Source organism: Eucalyptus grandis, chromosome 3 (genome assembly GCF_016545825.1).
Source record: "Eucalyptus grandis isolate ANBG69807.140 chromosome 3, ASM1654582v1, whole genome shotgun sequence".
Taxonomy (NCBI): domain Eukaryota; kingdom Viridiplantae; phylum Streptophyta; class Magnoliopsida; order Myrtales; family Myrtaceae; genus Eucalyptus; species Eucalyptus grandis.
The window spans coordinates 17030166-17048864 of record NC_052614.1 but is presented as its reverse complement, the minus strand read 5'-3'; the positions used below and the strand labels follow the sequence as shown (position 1 = coordinate 17048864).

Sequence of the window (18699 nt, the reverse complement as noted above, 5' to 3'; positions counted from 1 at the left end):
GATTTTGCTGCTCTTTTTTGCCAGGATCGTCATAGCATGAATGTACTTGCTCCTCAATGTTGACGATGTCGCTGATGCTGTTCACAGGTGGAGGCTCGTCATGCTCATTTGGAGCCACCGTGCCATCAAAGTTTGCCTTTCTGAAACTCAAACCTTGATCTGAAAGATTTTGAGATGAAGGATCCAACTTTCGGTCTGCAGCAGCATTGGAACTGCCCTGCGATTCGACAGAGTTGGGTGTTTCGGCTAATCCATTGCTGAGCCTAGGATCGCCTAATGTGATAGTCTTGCGAGTCTGCGATGCTAGCCAATTCATGATGACATTGAATAGCTTTTGGCATATGGTCAGCAATTGGAATTGGTCCTCTCTACGATCCATCTCGTGTACTTTTCTTCAAAGACGTCGAGTTCGGTGTTTGATATAAGAGTTTGAAACGGCGGAAAAAAGAGATGTGAAACGTTTGAAGTTGAGTTTCAAGGTGAAAATTATTCTGCTTGTGGGACATATTCTTTTCTTTACTTGGGGACAATCTTAGCCCAAAACTTACCACTTAAGCAGACAGCGAAAGGAACTCATAAAGAACTCCACAGTGAATATTTTACAACGATAACCTTCTTCCCTCTAATTTGTCACTTAATCCTTTTCAGGAAATTGAAAAACAAGGTGTAGAAAACATACAAAATTGGGATAAAGTGTATTCCCTACTCTTTACAGCCAATCACAAGCTTCCTTGTACATTTATTGATCCTCTATAAATAATATTAATGACTCCATGGACAAAATAAAAGGAAAATCAATTGCACTCACCATCTAATTTAGGAGTTCTCTTGACTCTCTTCTGCCTCGCCAGTTGGTGATCCAGGAACGAATGGAACAAAACCCCTCCCACCAAAGACTGGCCTCATGAACCTGTCATCAAATTTCCTCCACAGGTAATGAACGCTAATGCCTGGGTTTGTCATAAGCAACCTCAAGCTTCTCTTTCTCTGACTGCTTCCCTGTTCGCTCTGGTCACCGTTTTCAATGAACAGGAATCTCAAGTCCTCTAGGCTCGGGAGATCAGAGGCGTCAGAAATCATCGGTCTTGAGTGCCGTAACAACAGTGCTTCTATTAGAGGCTTTGTTATGGAACCGAACACCTGTCCAAGAAGTTGAAGTGTCCATAATCTCCGCAAGGAAATGCAATCAATAGAGCCACCAAATACAAGTGATTCATGATACAGAGAAAATCTTAGAAGAAGATGGATCATCCTCGTTGCATTGTACTTTCTTCATCCAATGTCAAAGGATTAATAGCTTTGCCATACCGTTTTGCGAGCAACATGACAATCTTGGTTCAATATGCATGAAGGAAAACTATGGAGATCAGTGAAGAGGCAACTTACCAGTGTACTAAATAGAACAACTATTATGGTGCTAGTGATCATCAAACTATCTTGTGATGACGTATCCGACGACGATGCAAACTGTGTGAAAATTGCATAGGTTGAATTAATCAGCAAATTGACAATGGCTGCAAGAAGAGAATCGTAACTCATGGTAGGAAAAGCTAGTTACCTCACTGTAAGACAACGCAATCGTAACTGCACCTCGCATCACACCTGCCCACCATATAATGAACTAAAAATTTGAATGGTTAATAATGTGATAAAACCTGAGCAAGAGGATGGGATTGATCTCAAATGCCAGAAGATAGCAGTTAGCACCTGTTGGCGAAACTCGATTTTTGTTCCATCTCTTTTTTTAAAGCAATTCCTGATGTTTGTAATGGGAAACACAAATGCAGCCCTTCCAACCAATACAAGTGCAAACAAAGTTGAACTGACAGCAATCGAAGTTCCTGCGCTGAATTAAAAGCACATGAAGCAAGTTAGGACAGCACTTTGCACATTATGACATCAACAGATCTCTTGTCATTGAATTGCAGAACCGACATATTGTTCAAATCATACACCGTTGGAGCAGTCTCAAAATCATTGTCAGGAGAAATATTAGTAAAGATTCAGTCTACAGCCCACATGGTAAACAGAACCAATCGCAGCACAGGGAGGACATGTATGGGGTTTATTTTCTTTAACAGGGTCAGTTGTGTGTTCTTGAAATGTTATTGGCTTCGTCTACTAGAGCGATTCATGATAGCTTGCATTTGCAGATTCTCTTGAAAAACACACATTATTATATGCAGCCTACCAGAAGGAACTCACTCAACTAGGGTTATCTTTGCACTAAGTATGATTAAAATAAATGCAAAAGAGAAAATATACATTTATTCTCTATTTATCTTCTACTACCATATATGATCAAGCCACCCAGCACTCTCTTTAAAGACCCATGTCCAGGTTTTCAACCATGGATCTGCATACTTATATGAAGGAGGAAGGTACCTTGCCCCGCTGCTTTTCCATTTATCAATGTCCAAGGCATCCATCCCAACGTATAAGAATATGAAAGTTTCAGAAATGAATGAGATTGTTGCAAATGCATGCCTGAAATCATCGAGCCATATGAACAATAAGGATCCAGTCAGAACTCATTGCTCATCTAATCAGACACGTGAGTTGCTAAACCTCAATAGAAAAAAAAAGGCGAATCAAAGGTGATGCATACTTGGTTGTTATCCGTGAACTTTCTGTGACATTATGCCATGTGTAGTGGGACATGACGATTCCACAGAAGAAAACTGTTAATATCCCACTGAGATCCATAAGCTGCAGAGCAACAATCAGTATGGACAAGTACCAGAAGCAATACACCACAATATCAATTCAATTTCGCTAAGGCCGGTCATATATTGGTTTCTGAATTGATGACAATTTCCCCAGTAAGAAATATCACATGCTCATGACAATTACTGAAGTATGGAGTTAGCAGGTTTCTGGATAAATCAGGCAAGGAGGATGGAAGGCAACTGAGAAGCTAGACTTGAGATCTTCTTGAAATGAAAGCATCAGAATCATAGAGTTGAAAAGCCAAAGATAGGCTCAAAGCTAGTAAGGCTTCAAGTTTTTCTTACAGTATGATTTACATAGTAGAAAGTTGTCAGATTTAAAAGGATATATTTACCTCAGCCAACATGTATGACAAATAAGCCATTAGCATCATCAACGCGACTTCCCGATCTGTGGAATGCCTGTTGGTCAAATACCATTAATGTCATTAGTCTACAATCGGAACCTCTTTCACAAAACTAGATGATCCTGTTAAGACCCGGCCAATACATGGACTAGAGAACTCACAGAAATACCCAGAATTGAAGCAAAACAGCAATATGTTCGTGATGTCTAGAAACTTCAGTGCAAGAAATCTAGAGTACAGAGATTTATAACCTTGATGCTGGAGTCAGAAAATAGTCATGAAAATTTAGTTTACCTTCCAAAGTAAAGTGTCTTTATGATGAAAGCACTCAAAAGTCCGGCCTGAAATAATTACAAAATTTGAGCCAGGATAATGCATTTATTAGGAGACTCAAACAATATGAGCTAGCTAATTGAACACTTTTGGTAATTTTCCATTCCGAGTCTAATGCCAGCTTGATAGTAAATCAGACGGTATGATCTCGACACAGATAATTCATTGGGGAAGTTTTCTAGTGAAGCCTTTAGAGTCACATTCCAATTCAATTGCATGAGGGCAAAACTGGGAACAGTTGTCTGGTGTCTTATACAAGTACAAGCTGATATCTCAATGCATCGAACATTTGGAACTTGTCTGAAAAAAATACATTGCTCTTGATGATTCTCTGAATGATTGTGCAAATAACTAACATGGAAACCAACCATAACTTACCACGATACCGAGAGCTGTACTAGTGAAGAATAGGTAGAGGAAGGTTCCGAGCAGCTTTAAAGCTGTAAGGCCACTAATCTTTTTTAAGTCAATTGACTGTACAGCATTATAGAGCACGATGGATGTTGCATCATTCACAACTCCTTCCCCAAACACAATACTGTAAAGGAAGGGTGTCTCATCTTGATTGAGAACCTATAATATCAGATTATCTTCATATTAGTAAATATTTTACTAGTGTAATAAAGCCCTGTCAAAACCGACTCTCCAACATGTACCTGTAGTGTGCAAACTGAATCGGTGGCAGAGAATATTGCACCCACAGCTGTGCACACACAAAGCCCTCTGTATCAGTGTAAGAATGTGTAGATTTTTTAATATAAGAAAATATGGTAATTTACCTAGGTAATCCTGAACACTAAGAGATGTCACCCCGATTCTGTTGAACACCAAAAATACCCCTACAAATCGACAAGGGGAGCCGACAAGACTAAATTAATGTATGGATAAACATAGAATCAGTGACTGAGGAATAAGCTGCGGAGACTTTGGTCCGAACAGCAGTTTATGATAGTGCTTCTGGACTAATAGCTTCCAGAAAGACCGAAAACCAAAATAGCATAACCAGCTAAAAGGTTGAAATTTTACCGAGCGATATGATGCAGAAGGAAATGACAGTGCCAAACACTCCAAACAACAATATCATCGAAATATTCTTGAAGAATTGCTTTTTTTTTACCTGGAACCTGCAATCAGATGAAGAAATGCAATGGTCAAATGACAGAAGAAATGAAATTGCCGACACATTTACTCTACAGTTCCTCAACCAATCATCTATTTCGATTTAGATTCCATTATAACCTCTCACAAGTATGAGCTCTAACACATCAAGTGTGCTGTTGCAATCACACACACACACATGAGAGAGAGAGAGAGAGAGAGAGAGAGAGAGAGAGAGAGAGAGCATACCCTGCATTGAAGATGATGGGTGGAAGCAAGTAGAGGAAGAAGAGATTCTCGCTAAAATTGAGTAACTTCGAACTCTCCCCTTTACTAACCAGCAAAACCACACCTCCTGAGCCCAATCCCTGTGTACCCACATAACCATTTTTTCCATAATCGAACATGAATCATCACAACAAGTCATCGAAGATCACTAAAACGAGTCGTTTACACCATAATATCGCATACCAACAAAAGGGCTGTGATGGATTCGTTGGCCCACCGGTTCCCATGTAGGAGGTGACCAATGATGATGCAAGCACACAGGAGAGCAAAGAACACGCAAAGAGCAATCACAGTTGTCAAGTTGAAGAATGACGAGCTCTTGACTGGAGCAGGTAACTGCGACACCGCGGTCTCGAGAGCTTCCATGTCTGAGCTTCTTGATCTGAATTTGGCATTTACAACTTGTGTGCCTTGAGGGTGAGAGAGAGACAGACAGCTCCAGAGGATTCCGCCAGGGCCTTTTAAAATGATCAGCACTTCAGGATTCCCTCTGAACTTGAGGTGCGACAAGACAGCGGGGTGAAAGAGAGGCTGCGTTATGTCCTTCTGTTGCGTGCGTGCGCGTCCGTTTCGGGATGGACCGTCTTCTTGGGTGCTTCAAGATTCAAAGTGGAGGGAAGACTGGCAGTTGAGCAAGGGGTTGGCATCAAGTGTGGGCACAGATTCATACCAGTTGCTGCGACCAAAACGTGTCGCCGCTCTATTCGTTCATGTCATCTCCACAAGCTTACGTCGATCCTCTCGTACTTGTCATCTTGTTTATGCGGCTGTCAACCCCTTGACAAATCCCAGCTAAAGTTCCACATCAACCGGGAAAATATTAAATACGACAGACTAATTAAGCCCACCTATTCGGACCCAGAAAATTTATATTTCAGACAATTTTCTCAGCTTTCTTAGATCTGTCAAATGACGGGAGCCCTTTGCTCGTTGGAGGAGCATGGACCGTGCAATGGACGGTCTGTACGGGATGATGAGAGCAGCAGGTCCGTTGGCCGTTAGGTGGCGCTAGAAATATGTTCGTAGACTAATTTCGGTCATTTTATAGCTGTTGCCATTTAGATCAAGAGACGTGCATAAGACTGTAATGGCTAACGTGATGAGGGCAGATCCTGAGCCGGCTCCTACGTGGACCTTGTTAATGAATGAGTATTTTGATAAGTACAATATCAGAGAGACTATGAGGTGGAATAGAATAATGAGGAAAATTCCAGATCTACTGCATGATGATGTAGAAAAACTGCGAGCGCAGTAATCAGATCTCTGTAGTACAATTAGGCCAGCACAGAAGGTCAAACAAAAGAACATCCTGGGACGTGGGTGCTGAAATCGAGGATTCTTGGGTCCGAGAAAGATTTCAGTGTTGATGAGTTTTAATTGTCCCGATGCACAGAGAGAGGCCACTGCATTTAGCCCTGACTCTGACATAGTCCTGCTTAGAGATCGGCTAATAAACAGAGCTGATACCCTTCGAAGGCGGCATCTATGAACATGAATGGGCAGACCATATACAAGTATACCTAAAGTTCTTGATGTTAAAACCCTTTTCTTATCGCGAGTAGTTGCGCCTTTTTGAGATCTCAACCTACTGATCAAAGACCAATGATCACCGTCCTTTTTCGTGATGATGAGTATCTGTGTCCTCCGTCATGATGATAAGTTGCAGTGCTTTTCTTTTTTACGAGGGCCATAGGATATATCATGTTCTGTCGCAATCATCGGCGTAAGCTGTGATCCATGGGAGGATAGGACAAGCCGCAGGATAGTACCATGATAAATATCACCTGCAACGTAACAAGTGTCTCTTTCATGAGAGTAGACAAATGAATGCTTGTCACTGGGATCAGCGTGGGTTTGGTGAGTTGCATCTACAGCTGGCAGAAGTTCTTCTCTTAAACCAAAATAGAAAAGTAGTCATACCGATAACCCAAAAGTCTTGCTAAAGCGGTAGCTTGTCTTGAACAAGTATGCTAAAATGGGAGTTCGTTACTTGAGGGAAATGCAAGAGCTATTGACTTCTTCACTAGGATATTGATGAAGTCTAGAAGGAAATGGGAGTTTGGGAAATGCAAGAGCTATTGACTTCTTCATTCGGAAATTGATGAAGTCTAGAAGGAAACGCCAACTTATTTATATAGTAAAGAAAACGGGGGGAAAAGAAAACAAAAGCACAGATGCTTGGAGAGAGAAAACATCGGGTCACTTTGGATGATTCTAGGAAGTAAATCCATGTTGCTGTCTTTGAGATCACAAAATGCTCCACTTAATTTTAATTTGGTTAGAAAGCGGATTATCTGGTAACCTGCTATCACTTATAAAGAACGGTTATGTGCATTCTTAGAGAGTGAAACTACTTTGGATGATCCTCAGAAAGCGCGGGAGAAAAACCGGAATGAAAAGAACCATACACAAACTACGGCAGATGGAAATAAGAGAACGAGCTTTTAGCCCTTCTTTTCATAGCTCTCCGGAGACGGAGAATATCGAAGCATCTCCTTGCTTCAAATTTAGATGCTATTTACCAAAAGAATCAGATCTCACACTTCAACATGACCAATCTCCGAAGAAGTTTAAATATACCCATGCAGATGGCTCAGGGATAAACAAGGTTCAGAATTTCCCTCATTCAAGAATTCTCCACCAGGTTCTCCGAGATCAGAACATAATTAGCTCCTGCATGAAGCCAGGTCTCCAGGTACTAAGCAATTACAAATGAATGTAGGTATTGTCTCATTTAGAAACTTCTCGCACGTAGATGGATCCGTTAGCATAAAGCCCAACGGAAGTTGCAGCAAAGAACGTGTACAAAATGATCTGGAAAAGAACAAACGGTAAGTGCGGAATGGCAATTATGAAGGTCTTCAGAAGTTAGGGTGTCGATCTACTTGATAAAACTAAAACTAAACATGTGCAGAACAAGGTTATTGCAGTAACCTTCCAAGTCCAGTAGCAGGGTTAGAGAAGTGTGAGGGATATAGCAGCAGAGCGGAGGCGCACTCCATCATCCTCCCATTTGGACTGTGGCGCAGTTGCTCCAGCAATAAATACCTGTAGATGGAAAAATGCATTTATAAGAAACGTAAGAGGAAAAGAATCTTCTCTCCAACCTTCTTTGCATGAAAAATTGCGAGCTTTTTACTTCTTATGGGTGTCAGTTCCGATGCTATAACACCATCACCATGTACATCTAAGAATATATATGTTCCAAGCTCCCACATCATTAATTGGAAAAACCACGCACAATTAACATATCATTTGTTTGGCGGAGTGCAACTAAAGATATCCTAAATTTTGGGCATAAAAATGGCACAGTAATTCTTGGAGGGAGCAAGCAAGTTGTCACTACTCAAAGTTTCAACGCTTTTAGAGTTCAGTGAATGCAGTTAAGACCTTCTACCAGCAAAGTTCCCCAGCAAATTTCTTGAAGTGTCATCTCTATATGACAAAGAATTTTTAGCAGTTGAAGGGCATCAACTAACCTTTCCACTGTCTACAGCAGCAACCAGCGCAACATGTTGCTGGTCTCTAGAGAATTCATAAAAGTAATAAGTCCTGTATCAATAAAGCATTAGATCAGTATGGATTGAAGAGTCGCATGACAAGAATCTTTTTCAAACACTGAATCTGTGTGACAACATTTTACATGTTAGTTATCAAGTGGTAAATTTGCATAGTGCATCTGCTGATAAGAAATGCTGCCACAATAACAACGGCCACCGAGATTGGAACTCAAACATTTTTAGCAAAGTGAAGAATAAACTCACTTGAAACCTTCCTCTTCCTTTATTTTGATATTTCGGGCAGAGTATATTGTTGCGCCACCTGCCATCGCAATGCAGTACACACAAAATAATAAGAGAACCATGAAAAGTAAAACAGCTGGAAAAAAAAAAGAATCCATCTACGGTGAAATCACGAACAAGGAGATGAAACTGCTCGAAAACACTGAAGACACATTGGTGAAAAACCACTCAGTGGCAGAATCCTACCTGGAACAAAAATTTTGGCAGCCTCCTTTAAGGAACCCAAGTCAGTAATATCTTGGGCCTGTAAAGGTTTCTAGTCAATGACAATCCCAAAAAATAGAAGACCCAACAGTTGATCAAACATGTAATAAAAAGGATCCAGCCCCATTGAAATGTAGCACCAGCACTACCAATTTGGCATTTTCTTAAAGATGAATTTGTAAGGAAGTTAATACTCTAGGCGCAGCAAAGCATAAGTCAGAATGGAGGATCACATAATTTCTGTATCCTTTTTATTTTTTGTGGGCGCTAGGTAAGATGGGGCTTAATATCTTTGTAAGGAAAGCTTATACATCTTCATGGGTATCCATTCAGCTACTGAAGGGTAATCCTTCACTTCTCTACAGTATGAATCCTGCTTCTTATGCTCATAGTTTTTTGCTTGGATACCTTTAGGCCAGTAAAATGAACCTTATCCTCCCAATAGAAGCAGAAACGAGGAGCATTGTTTACCCTTAATCCAGAAAGACACAGATCGGCAGCCTCATTCTTCAATTTTCTTGACTAATTGCAAAGCAAACTCCCATAATAGACACAACACATAGTAAATGAAATAAATGGAGTCCCACTACAGTCACATCATGACAGCTATCTCGATAGCAAAAAGCTCTTTCAAGAAGTACTAATAGCATATCATAAGAATTCGGAATTTGCTATTGTAAATACACTAACCTCCAAAAATGTGATCTTGAGTTGGTTGGTCGGGCGAATCACAACACTTACGACTTCAGAACTGCATCAGATTAGCACTGTAAGTAATTGTTAATATAAATGTCTTTCAAACAATTGGGGTCTACTGTCTAGCCAAGAGACTTCAGCTACAATTATCAGAGATGCAAAGAAATATGAACAGCACACAACATGAGTAACATACCCATCAGGCAATGCAAACCGAGCTGCAAATTTTTTTGGCTTCGCCTTATCTCCATAAAGAGACATGCCAGCATTAAAATCCTGAGATCACCAAACCTTTTAGACCACAATCAACAAGAGAGAATATGATGAGAAACGATAGCCAGCGGTTTTACTCTCTCAAATGATTATTCAAAGATTGTAAAATCACCCGAGACTTCCTTTTCACCGTTGGACCATAAAAATCAAAATTTTCCACACTAAAAAAGAAGAAGATAAAAGCCCTCCAAGATTGATTGCTCAATAAAAAGAACCATCTTTATAACAATCCACCCACCCTATAAGCAATTCCCACTTAATTTCTTCCAGCATACATACAAACACTGGCCAAAAAAGACAGTAGAAACTTTTTCTTTTGCGAAAACATGCAATTCCTACTGACCAGACGAAAACGTAGTCCAACATGACAAGAGAGAGCAATACCTCGGGCTCCGTAATGTCCTCAAACTGAGGAGGCACACGAATTGCGAACCCAGCGCCATAAAACTGGAACCACGACTTGGTGTTGGCGATTCCCAAAGGAGCTGCCTTTGGAGGTGGCGACGGTTCAGCCGAGCACTGAGAGAATGTCGACGCGGGGGCGAGTGAAAAGATCAAGAATTTAGCTGTCTTGGAGATGAATTCTCTCTTTGAGAATCGAATGAGATGAGGGTCATTATCTTTGGAGGAGGAGGAGGAGGAGATGGAGGGGATGTTTGGTGGGTGGGGAGAGAGGGACAGGCAAATGGGAATAGCCATTTTGGAGAGTGAGGGTAGTAATATTCATGGTTGCAGAAAAAAATTTGGAGGGAGATAATGTGGGGTAAGAGCTGAGACTTCGATACGTGCCACACTGGTGATCGGTAGTGAGCAGATTTGCGGAAAAAGCGAGGGGTATTTCTGGCATAGAAATTGACATATACGATACCAACATTAGTGTTCCATTCACGATACCAAAACAAACAAATTTAGGGACATTTGTCCATCACTAAGGTAAAATTTGTTAAAGAATAACATAAGATGGATCGAATTTTGCAAAGAATCGGAAAAACCATGTTAATGTGGAGGGCAAGATTTCGGTTTCTGTCGTTGGAATAAGAAGAGGCGTCTGTCTGCTCATTTAAACAGAGCAATTATCCAATACCACAAAATGGCATCGATGGTTTTGCAAAGTGGACCGAAAAGCCCTTGACTCTTTCCGTGGCTGACGCAGGCATTATCCTTCAACAAATATCAGCCAAAAATCCGCACTAGAAACAAATGTCATCCACCCAAAATCGAAACCAACACAAGCCAGGAACACACAGTGAGCACAGCGAGCAATCCGAGGAAGAATTTGTTATGTATTGTCATCACCTTCTCATGATTCACAGATTTTGAAGACCCGTTTGATCTCTAAGTTATGGAGACCATTCTCTCACCTCGTTCACTCTCTCCACTCATCGCTCCCAAGCCATGCTCTTCTTCGAAATCTCCACAGCCAAGATCAAGCACTCTCTTTTACACCAAACCCATCTCTTGCATCCTCAAAAGACACCATCTTGAGTCAAAAAACCCATCTTTCAGTGAGACCAGGAGCTGGTTCTCTCATGCCCAACAAGGACTAGCAGCTCTAGCTCTCACTCTGGCACTCAACTTTTGCCCTCTATCGCTGGACAGTCCTGCATTGGCTTCTGAGTTTGATGTGATCAGTGAGGGGCCACCGAAGGAGTCTTATGTTGTTGATGATGCGGGAGTTCTCAGCCGAGTCACAAAGTCTGACTTGAAACGGTTGTTGTCTGATTTGGAGTCCAGGAAGAACCTCAGAATCAATTTCGTCACCGTCCGAAAGCTGACAGTAAGTTCTGGGGCATTACATTTTGCTAATATCTTCTGTTGGAAGCCATTTTGTGTCTGATGAGTGCAGATTCTTATTTGCAAAAATACTCCCTTCTTTTTTATATCATGATGAAATTGACTTAGAAAATTATAGACTTACCTTTATTTGCATTTCAACCGATCTCATCGTTGAGATGGAAGCTTCACGACAGGGTGTTCATGACTTGATCTGACGTATGAACCACTTGAAAGTAGTATAGCGCCTTGGTATTCCAACTGGCGTGGCAAAATACCGGTGGGTATTCAACCAAGGCGGACATATTCAACTCCTGGTTAGAGTTTGCCACAGTATAGCGATTCTGTATACCATTTACACCTAGGATTTTTCCTTTAAAATTCTAAAAACTCATTGGATGGTTGACCAGCAAGAGGATGATTGTTCATGATGAGATTAAGTGGCGATGTAATTCTTAATTTTGCTGCAGAGTAAAGCTGATGCTTTCGAGTATGCTGATCAAGTTTTGGAGAAGTGGTATCCAACAGTGGAAGAGGGCAACAACAAGGGCATTGTTGTTCTTATCACAAGTCAAAAGGAAGGAGCAATCACAGGAGGCCCTGAGTTCGTCAAGTCTGTCGGAGATAGTATCCTCGATGCAACCATCTCAGAAAATCTTCCAGGTAAGATTGCATTCTCTCCTATGTGATCTACAGTCCGTGGCTGCTTTGTCTAATGGTCAATGGATCAGAAAATTCAAGTTTGTGATTGATTATCGAATCTGAGAAATTCTTGTCCACTAGGTGCTGTCCTTGTCCTTTGTTGGCTGCCACTTGTGAAAAATAAATTTTTCAATCAGGATGAACCTCTTAATAATCCTTTCTTTTTTTTCATAAGCATCTGAATCAACCCTCCCCGTGCATGCAATAAAGTTGGTGACGTACATCAAATATGCCTACATTTCAAGGCCAAAGTTGCATTGTTCTGTCCAAATGTCAAGAGTTATTAGAGAATCTTGGCAGTTTCTTTCACCACATTCTAGGCTACACTTCCATTAGTACAAATTGGTATGCATTTACCAAAAGGAAAAAAAAAATGGTGTTTAATGCGGTGCCATGATGTTTTAAGTTATCGGAGTCCATATCAGACTATGCAAAGATTTTCATGAAAATATATACATTCCTCACTCAAAGAGGAAGCTGGGTTCTGCTTCATGGTGCTGCAGTCCTGATGATCAGGCTATTGGTTTATTCATTGCAGTATTGGCAACAGAAGAGAAGTACAATGAAGCAGTTTATAGCAGTGCCAAACGGCTAGTCGCTGCCATTGATGGGCTCCCGGATCCTGGGGGCCCTCAGTCAAAGGACTATAAGAGAGAATCCAATTTCAAGACCAGGGAAGAGACTGAGGAGAAAAGGGGGCAATTTAGTCTTGTAGTTGGGGGTTTATTGGTAATTGCATTTGTCGTTCCAATGGCACAATATTATGCTTACATCTCCAAAAAATGAGGAAATGTATATCTTTGTCTGCTAGATACTTCTCCGAATTTCTCCTGCGCTGATTAAGAAAGAGCTTGTTCAACAACGACGGTTGTGAGCATGATGATACCATAGACAAATGTTTGAAAAGTTTGCACATCAAAGGATAATATGATTTTGGCATCTGAGCAGTATCATAAGTATTTTATTTTGTGTTTTCTAACTGAAACGGTCTTGTTTGTCCAGTTACATTTTTGCAGTATACAATGGGAAAATATACATACATGAAACTTCCAAAAGCGGATCTATGAGTAGAAGCACTTTCCAGCCCTGCAGAGTGCTATTTGTATAAACCATAGATGGCATCCACTAGATTGAATTGATTTGAGTCGAATGATTACAACAAATTGTCAAGTGCATACTCTGTTAGCATATAGCAAATCAGTAATCACTCAAATAAATGAGTTGTCATTTGACAATCATGGATGGCTTTTAGGATTTTTGTGTCCAACAGATGCTGAGAAACAGTCAAATTTTTATAGCTGTAGAGGATGATCATCCTTCAGAACTTGAGCTTCATTGCAAAAGGCATTTTGTCTGCAAAAGGTGGATCTGAGTATTTTCCTGTTAGTATTTGAGAGGAAATGAACTGGTTGGCAGCCTCAGTGTAATGAATCCCATCCCAATTGACGTACTCGGTGCTGTCATCACATGCTTTGGCCGTGACTGTGGTACCGTTAAGAACCTTTGTTTGCCCACAAGAAACCCTGCTGTCATAGTTCAGGGGTGCGCCCCCATAGCCACAACACGCCATAAACGGTTGCTCAAATCCTGTAAAACACATTACAGAATAATTGATCTTTCTTCCCAGATTCAATCTTCTATAAATTAATCATCATCCAAGTTCAAGATGAAGAATCTTGTTGTCACAAACCAGCAATTGATGTTCCAAGCTGACATAGTAATTTCCCGATCAACCATGAGACCTTAATTCTTCTTTTGTGCAATCTTAAATCTAGGAACTGGCAGGATGAAATATGCCATGGATGAAATTGAGGAAAAGACAATTGCAGGTGGCGACTTACCATAGCGGGAATAGTTGGCGATGAGGTTGGACTTTATGGAGAAGATATCAACATACGTGATATTTGCATCAGTGTACTGGCCCCGCAATTTCGCGCATAGAGCATTGAGCTGCAAGTTGAAAAGCTTAGCCGCTTGGTTGTGTCCGCTGACGCATCCGATCTCATCAAGCTTTGATGGATCGGTCCCAAACTTTGCAATATTCTGAGTTATGCATCCAAGGGGACCTGTGTTGTGTATCCAAAAATTTCTACCCCCTTGATCATACAATGTCTGCAGCAAGACAGCAAAGTAAATAGATGCAAATTCCATTTTTATCTTCTATGCTAGGTTCTTTCCTGATTATGTACATCCTTAGATAGAATTCCTGTATATGTCAAAACTATGAAACAGGCGCATGCAAAGTAAAAAGAATAATTAACATGCCGTCATCAGGATGAAACGTACCTTGAATCCATTTTCGAATTCTACAAGAATTGTTGGAATCAAGGCGAGTATCTGATCCAACGACTTGGAGTAAAATGGGCCAGCAAGGTCATTCTGTCCTATATCAAACATGTAAAGGCCCTGTGCAAAGTACTCTTCTGCTGGTAGATACTTGACAAGCTTCTTACCTGGAACAGAATTTCCAGAGAGGCATGAAATTGTCGATGGCTATTGACAGCAAAGCTTTTTGCGAGGTTGAGGGCAAAAGAAAAAAGAAAAGGAAAATATTAAAAACCTTTGGCCAGCAACTCAAGCACACGGGCTTTAAAACGGAGAAACTGAGACACCTGAACCCCAAATGAAAATGGGCTCAGTGATGTTGCAGTTGCCGGAAGTATCGTCGATGCCGCCGTTGCAAAGTTGCAACCTCTCCGGAAATTTGGCGTGCCGATTGAATCTAGATAGGCATTTAGGAATGGAAGGTCCATTGCATCCACTGTAGCATCAAACAAGAGGCGTTCAATTTCTATTCTCAAAAGCAAAGTCCATCTATATTAAAGAAAAAGAAAGACGATAGATAGCAGCAGCAACAACAGCAAAGCATGAGCAGAATGAAGGAACAGAACAAACAATGACACGACACCAACAAATTGAAGCAGAGAGAATCCAAGCAAACATCAAAACCGTTGTTCTTGCATTGATTGGTGATTTACTCAGGAAATCGACGATGAGACGGCCATCACAGTATCGCCCAGATGGCAGCTGGAAATAGCTCTGGCCATTAGGAGGGTTGAGGCTCTCGATCCCGGCCGAGATAAGATTGCCCGTGTCGGAATTGGAGTCGCCAAAGTTGAAAACAGCAGGGAAGTTGAAGAAATCGATCGAGTTGCCAAGAGGGAACAAACAGAGCAGAGCCAAGATGGCAATGCAGGTCTTGGAGGCCATGGATGATGTTGCAGGCAGCTTGTGTTTTTCTCTTGGAGGTTAGTTACCATCAACATGTAGTTCATGGTCCCCTCTCATGATTAAAAAGGAGATATCATATTTTTTTAATAGGTCTAGGTTGCTTTCTATGAAGGAAACCCATACAATAAGATATTTAAAAAGCAAGGGTCTCTCCAGTTTTCTTTGTTCACCAACTAGAGGGTGGAATTCCACAATATCTTATCTTATTTCCCATGCGCTCTACAAAACTAGATTTATAATGTTGGTGTATTAGAATAATTTCTTTTATGCTGTAGAACTTTTTCATCATATCTTTTGTAGGACAACCCTAGCAGGAGACAATTCACTGTTCTTTCACATGTTAAATAGCTGTTCACTTTTCAAGGTAGACACGTGACTCAATCCTTGTTTTGCTAGTTTGAGCTCATAGACCACAAACTCCACAACTATGGCTGAAAACAAAGCATCTCTAACAGTACAAGCACATAGATGGCATGAGCAATCTGCACAATCTGCATTTTTCCAAGACAATGATAGGTAACTAGTTTACTGAGAAAATCGACGATGAGGCGGCCGTCGCAGAATCTCCCTGCCGGGGCCTTGAAGTAAGTGTCGCCATTGGGAGGGTTCAAGCGGATGCCGAGTGCTGCGACGAGTTCGCCGGTGTCGGAGTTCGAGTCCCCAAAGTTGAAAACAGCTGGGAAATTGAAGTCGGTGGAGGTCGCAAGAGGCAAGAAGATGGAGAATGAGAAGAGAACATGAAACAGAGGGAGGATTTTGGTGGGCATGGCTCCTTTGGGAAGGTCTTGTGTTGTTGTTGTGTGTGTGATGACTTTTGCAAGTTTCCAAAACTAGAGAGTTTTGGGGGGCCTTTTGGGTCGGTATTTATGTGAACAGTGATAGATTGCTTTAAGCCAATGAATGGGGCAACACGAATGCCCTAAGCAAAAGATTTATCCTTTTTTCCCTCTAAATTACGATTCTGCCTGCCCCTGGTGGATGCAATTCAGCCATAAGCACCTCAGGAAAACTCCACGGGTCGGTTGTAATTTTACTGTGGTTGAATATGCTCGTGGTCATCGCACTAGCAGCATATTTATCTTTGCCCTGTGTAAATCTGAGAAACTTGATTGACGAAATTATTTTCTTGTACTTAGAAAAATTCAATGTACCATTCACTTTATTTTCGAAATGGGTAGGCCATAAAGATATACTGTGTATACCAACTACACTCAACTACCGTTATAAGTGACGCACCTATCCATATTTAATGATGTCCAACTTCCTAAGTATCCACCAAAACTACCAGAGTTAATTCTCTAACATTTTGAAATTTCGAAGCTTGGGACCTTTTCTGTAAGAAAGAAATGGAAAAGAATTGCTGTTAGCCTGTTAGCAATCCTAGCAATCAAGGGCAAAAGGCAAAAATGAAATTGTGCGAAAGCATTTGAGAATTTGAGTAAGCAAGGTGGACGCCATTCTGCAAGCAAGATGTTGAAGTTTCCTTGCAAGGGCAGCAAAAATAATTTAAGATAGAAAATAGAATAAGGAAAAATCAAGAAAAATATTTAAAATTACTTGGAATGTTCCGGGACAAGAAGAAAATGAATAGGGGAAAACTATCAAAGGTAAGGAGGTGGGACATCGTATAATATGATCTATACTCATATCAGTTTTCTGATTTTTGAAATTCACTTTCCTCTCTTCTTTCAAAAACATCCTTGTCATCAATTTTAAAATGTGCCGACACAGGTGGACAGACATGATAATGAAAAAAAATTAAATGGTTAAATGGTATAAAAGTTCGTTTAACCATTTTCCATTTTTCAAATCTGATACACTCTCGAATAGAGTGTCTACTTTTTTATTCTAGCATAAAACTTTTTTAGTCTCATAAAATGCTATCAATTTTTAGGAGTGATCGGTTCCCGATTCGGTCCGATTCCAAGGTGGAACCGGGAACCGGACCGGGAGAACCTGGTTCCCAATTTGGGAACCATGGACCGGACCGTTTGGTCCTAGGATCGGGAACCGGACCCGACCATCGGTTCCGGTCCGGTCCGGTCCAACAAATTGGCATTTTTCTTTTTCACTAAAGAAAAACCATGCTCCGGACCGATCAATCCAATTCGGTTTCGGGCGTTCTAATAAAACTACTCACACATGTTTCCATGCGCCACGTGCAAAATATTCACACTTCACTTGCGTGAATATCAATCACAGTTTATGTGTTTCACGCTTAATTTTAAGCATAAAAGCCATGAACAATTTGATTAAAGGTTGTGCTTAAAACAATCTCTCTTCTATACTTTGAATGTTTAGTCAATATCAGACTCTTTGAGGCTTGAAGTGCCTTGTTGTTTGCAAGTGAGGGGAGCAAGAGAGAGAGTGTGAGCACAAGGAACTCCTAGAGCCTTGTCTCACATCGAGTAGAAAATGAAACTAACAAGTAAGTTTTCTCTATAAATAAAGAGTAACAACGAAACTTTGGTGGTCTCTTGGCCACATAGAAGATTGTTACCTCAATTGCAAAATAAGTTTCATATATAATATTCATATATTATATGTGTTTATATATTATATGTATATAAATTATATATGAAAAAAATTGGTCCGGTCCGGTCGGTCCGGTTCCCATCTTGGAACCGGGAACTGGACCCACCGGCCATCGGTTCCAAGATTAGGAACCCGGAACCAGACAGCCGACCATGGGAACTGCCCAAAACCGGCCGGTTCAGTCTGGTCCCGGTTTGGGCGGTTTCCATTGCATACCCCTATCAATTTTTACTCAACTCTCATGTCTACATTCGTTAACACTCCCTCTAATCGCCCTTAGTAATATGGCATTTCAATGTCATTGCTTTAATATTTTTCAAATTTCAAATTCAAAAAGATATCTTTTAGAGAGATGAATTTCCACATTAGCCAAATCAACGTCTTAATGAATCTAAAACTTGGGTAGAAATTAGAGTAATTAGGCTATATTTGGTCGTTCAGATTTCTAATCATTATAGGACTTGATAGAATAGATATGAAATCCATAGATTTTACTATATTTTATTCATTGTTTGGTGATTATAATAATAATGTCGAATATTTATATCATATTATATGTATAAATTGGTATTAAATGGCATATTAATATAATTGAACTCAAAATTAAACAAACGGTGATAGTAAAAATCTCTCATGACACTCTCACATACTTTATATTTATTTGTTTTTATTTTATTTTCCTCTCTT

The 18699-nt window shown here is 40.5% G+C and overlaps 4 protein-coding genes across 6 annotated transcripts; 1 reads left to right on the top strand and 3 right to left on the bottom strand.

The window, feature by feature from the left end:
- Positions 1–595: 595 nt before the first annotated feature.
- LOC104415527 (sodium/hydrogen exchanger 1) lies at positions 596–5502 on the bottom strand. Its single transcript, XM_039310210.1, has 14 exons — positions 4979–5502; positions 4757–4875; positions 4436–4533; positions 4189–4248; positions 4066–4112; positions 3788–3982; positions 3371–3417; positions 3065–3131; positions 2609–2709; positions 2386–2487; positions 1708–1846; positions 1559–1621; positions 1387–1467; positions 596–1140 (listed from the first exon to the last, which is right to left on the bottom strand). Exons 1-14 carry the CDS (start codon positions 5159–5161, stop codon positions 817–819), a joined length of 1626 nt encoding a protein of 541 aa, XP_039166144.1. The 5' UTR covers positions 5162–5502; the 3' UTR covers positions 596–816.
- Positions 5503–7218: 1716 nt separating this feature from the next.
- Positions 7219–10516, bottom strand: LOC104415528. The gene is made up of 8 exons (XM_010026851.3): positions 10156–10516; positions 9695–9774; positions 9493–9553; positions 8785–8842; positions 8560–8617; positions 8275–8347; positions 7730–7843; positions 7219–7609 (listed from the first exon to the last, which is right to left on the bottom strand). Exons 1-7 carry the CDS (start codon positions 10468–10470, stop codon positions 7751–7753), a joined length of 738 nt encoding a protein of 245 aa, XP_010025153.1. The 5' UTR covers positions 10471–10516; the 3' UTR covers positions 7219–7609; positions 7730–7750.
- A 446-nt stretch (positions 10517–10962) lies between these two features.
- LOC104415529 (UPF0603 protein At1g54780, chloroplastic) lies at positions 10963–13196 on the top strand. Its single transcript, XM_010026852.3, has 3 exons — positions 10963–11548; positions 12015–12207; positions 12785–13196. Exons 1-3 carry the CDS (start codon positions 11114–11116, stop codon positions 13030–13032), a joined length of 876 nt encoding a protein of 291 aa, XP_010025154.2. The 5' UTR covers positions 10963–11113; the 3' UTR covers positions 13033–13196.
- Positions 13197–13345: 149 nt separating this feature from the next.
- Positions 13346–16308, bottom strand: LOC104415531 (GDSL esterase/lipase At1g54790). 3 transcript variants are annotated; one of them, XM_010026855.3, is made up of 7 exons: positions 16007–16308; positions 15850–15853; positions 15225–15487; positions 14807–15007; positions 14533–14699; positions 14088–14358; positions 13346–13833 (listed from the first exon to the last, which is right to left on the bottom strand). In XM_010026855.3, exons 1-7 carry the CDS (start codon positions 16242–16244, stop codon positions 13565–13567), a joined length of 1413 nt encoding a protein of 470 aa, XP_010025157.2. In that variant the 5' UTR covers positions 16245–16308; the 3' UTR covers positions 13346–13564. The 3 variants fall into 3 exon arrangements, with proteins under 3 accessions (XP_010025157.2, XP_010025155.2, XP_010025156.2); XM_010026853.3 differs by lacking the exons at positions 15225–15487; positions 15850–15853 and having other exon boundaries at positions 16007–16307; XM_010026854.3 differs by lacking the exons at positions 15850–15853; positions 16007–16308 and having other exon boundaries at positions 15225–15560.
- Between the last annotated feature and the right edge of the window lie 2391 nt (positions 16309–18699).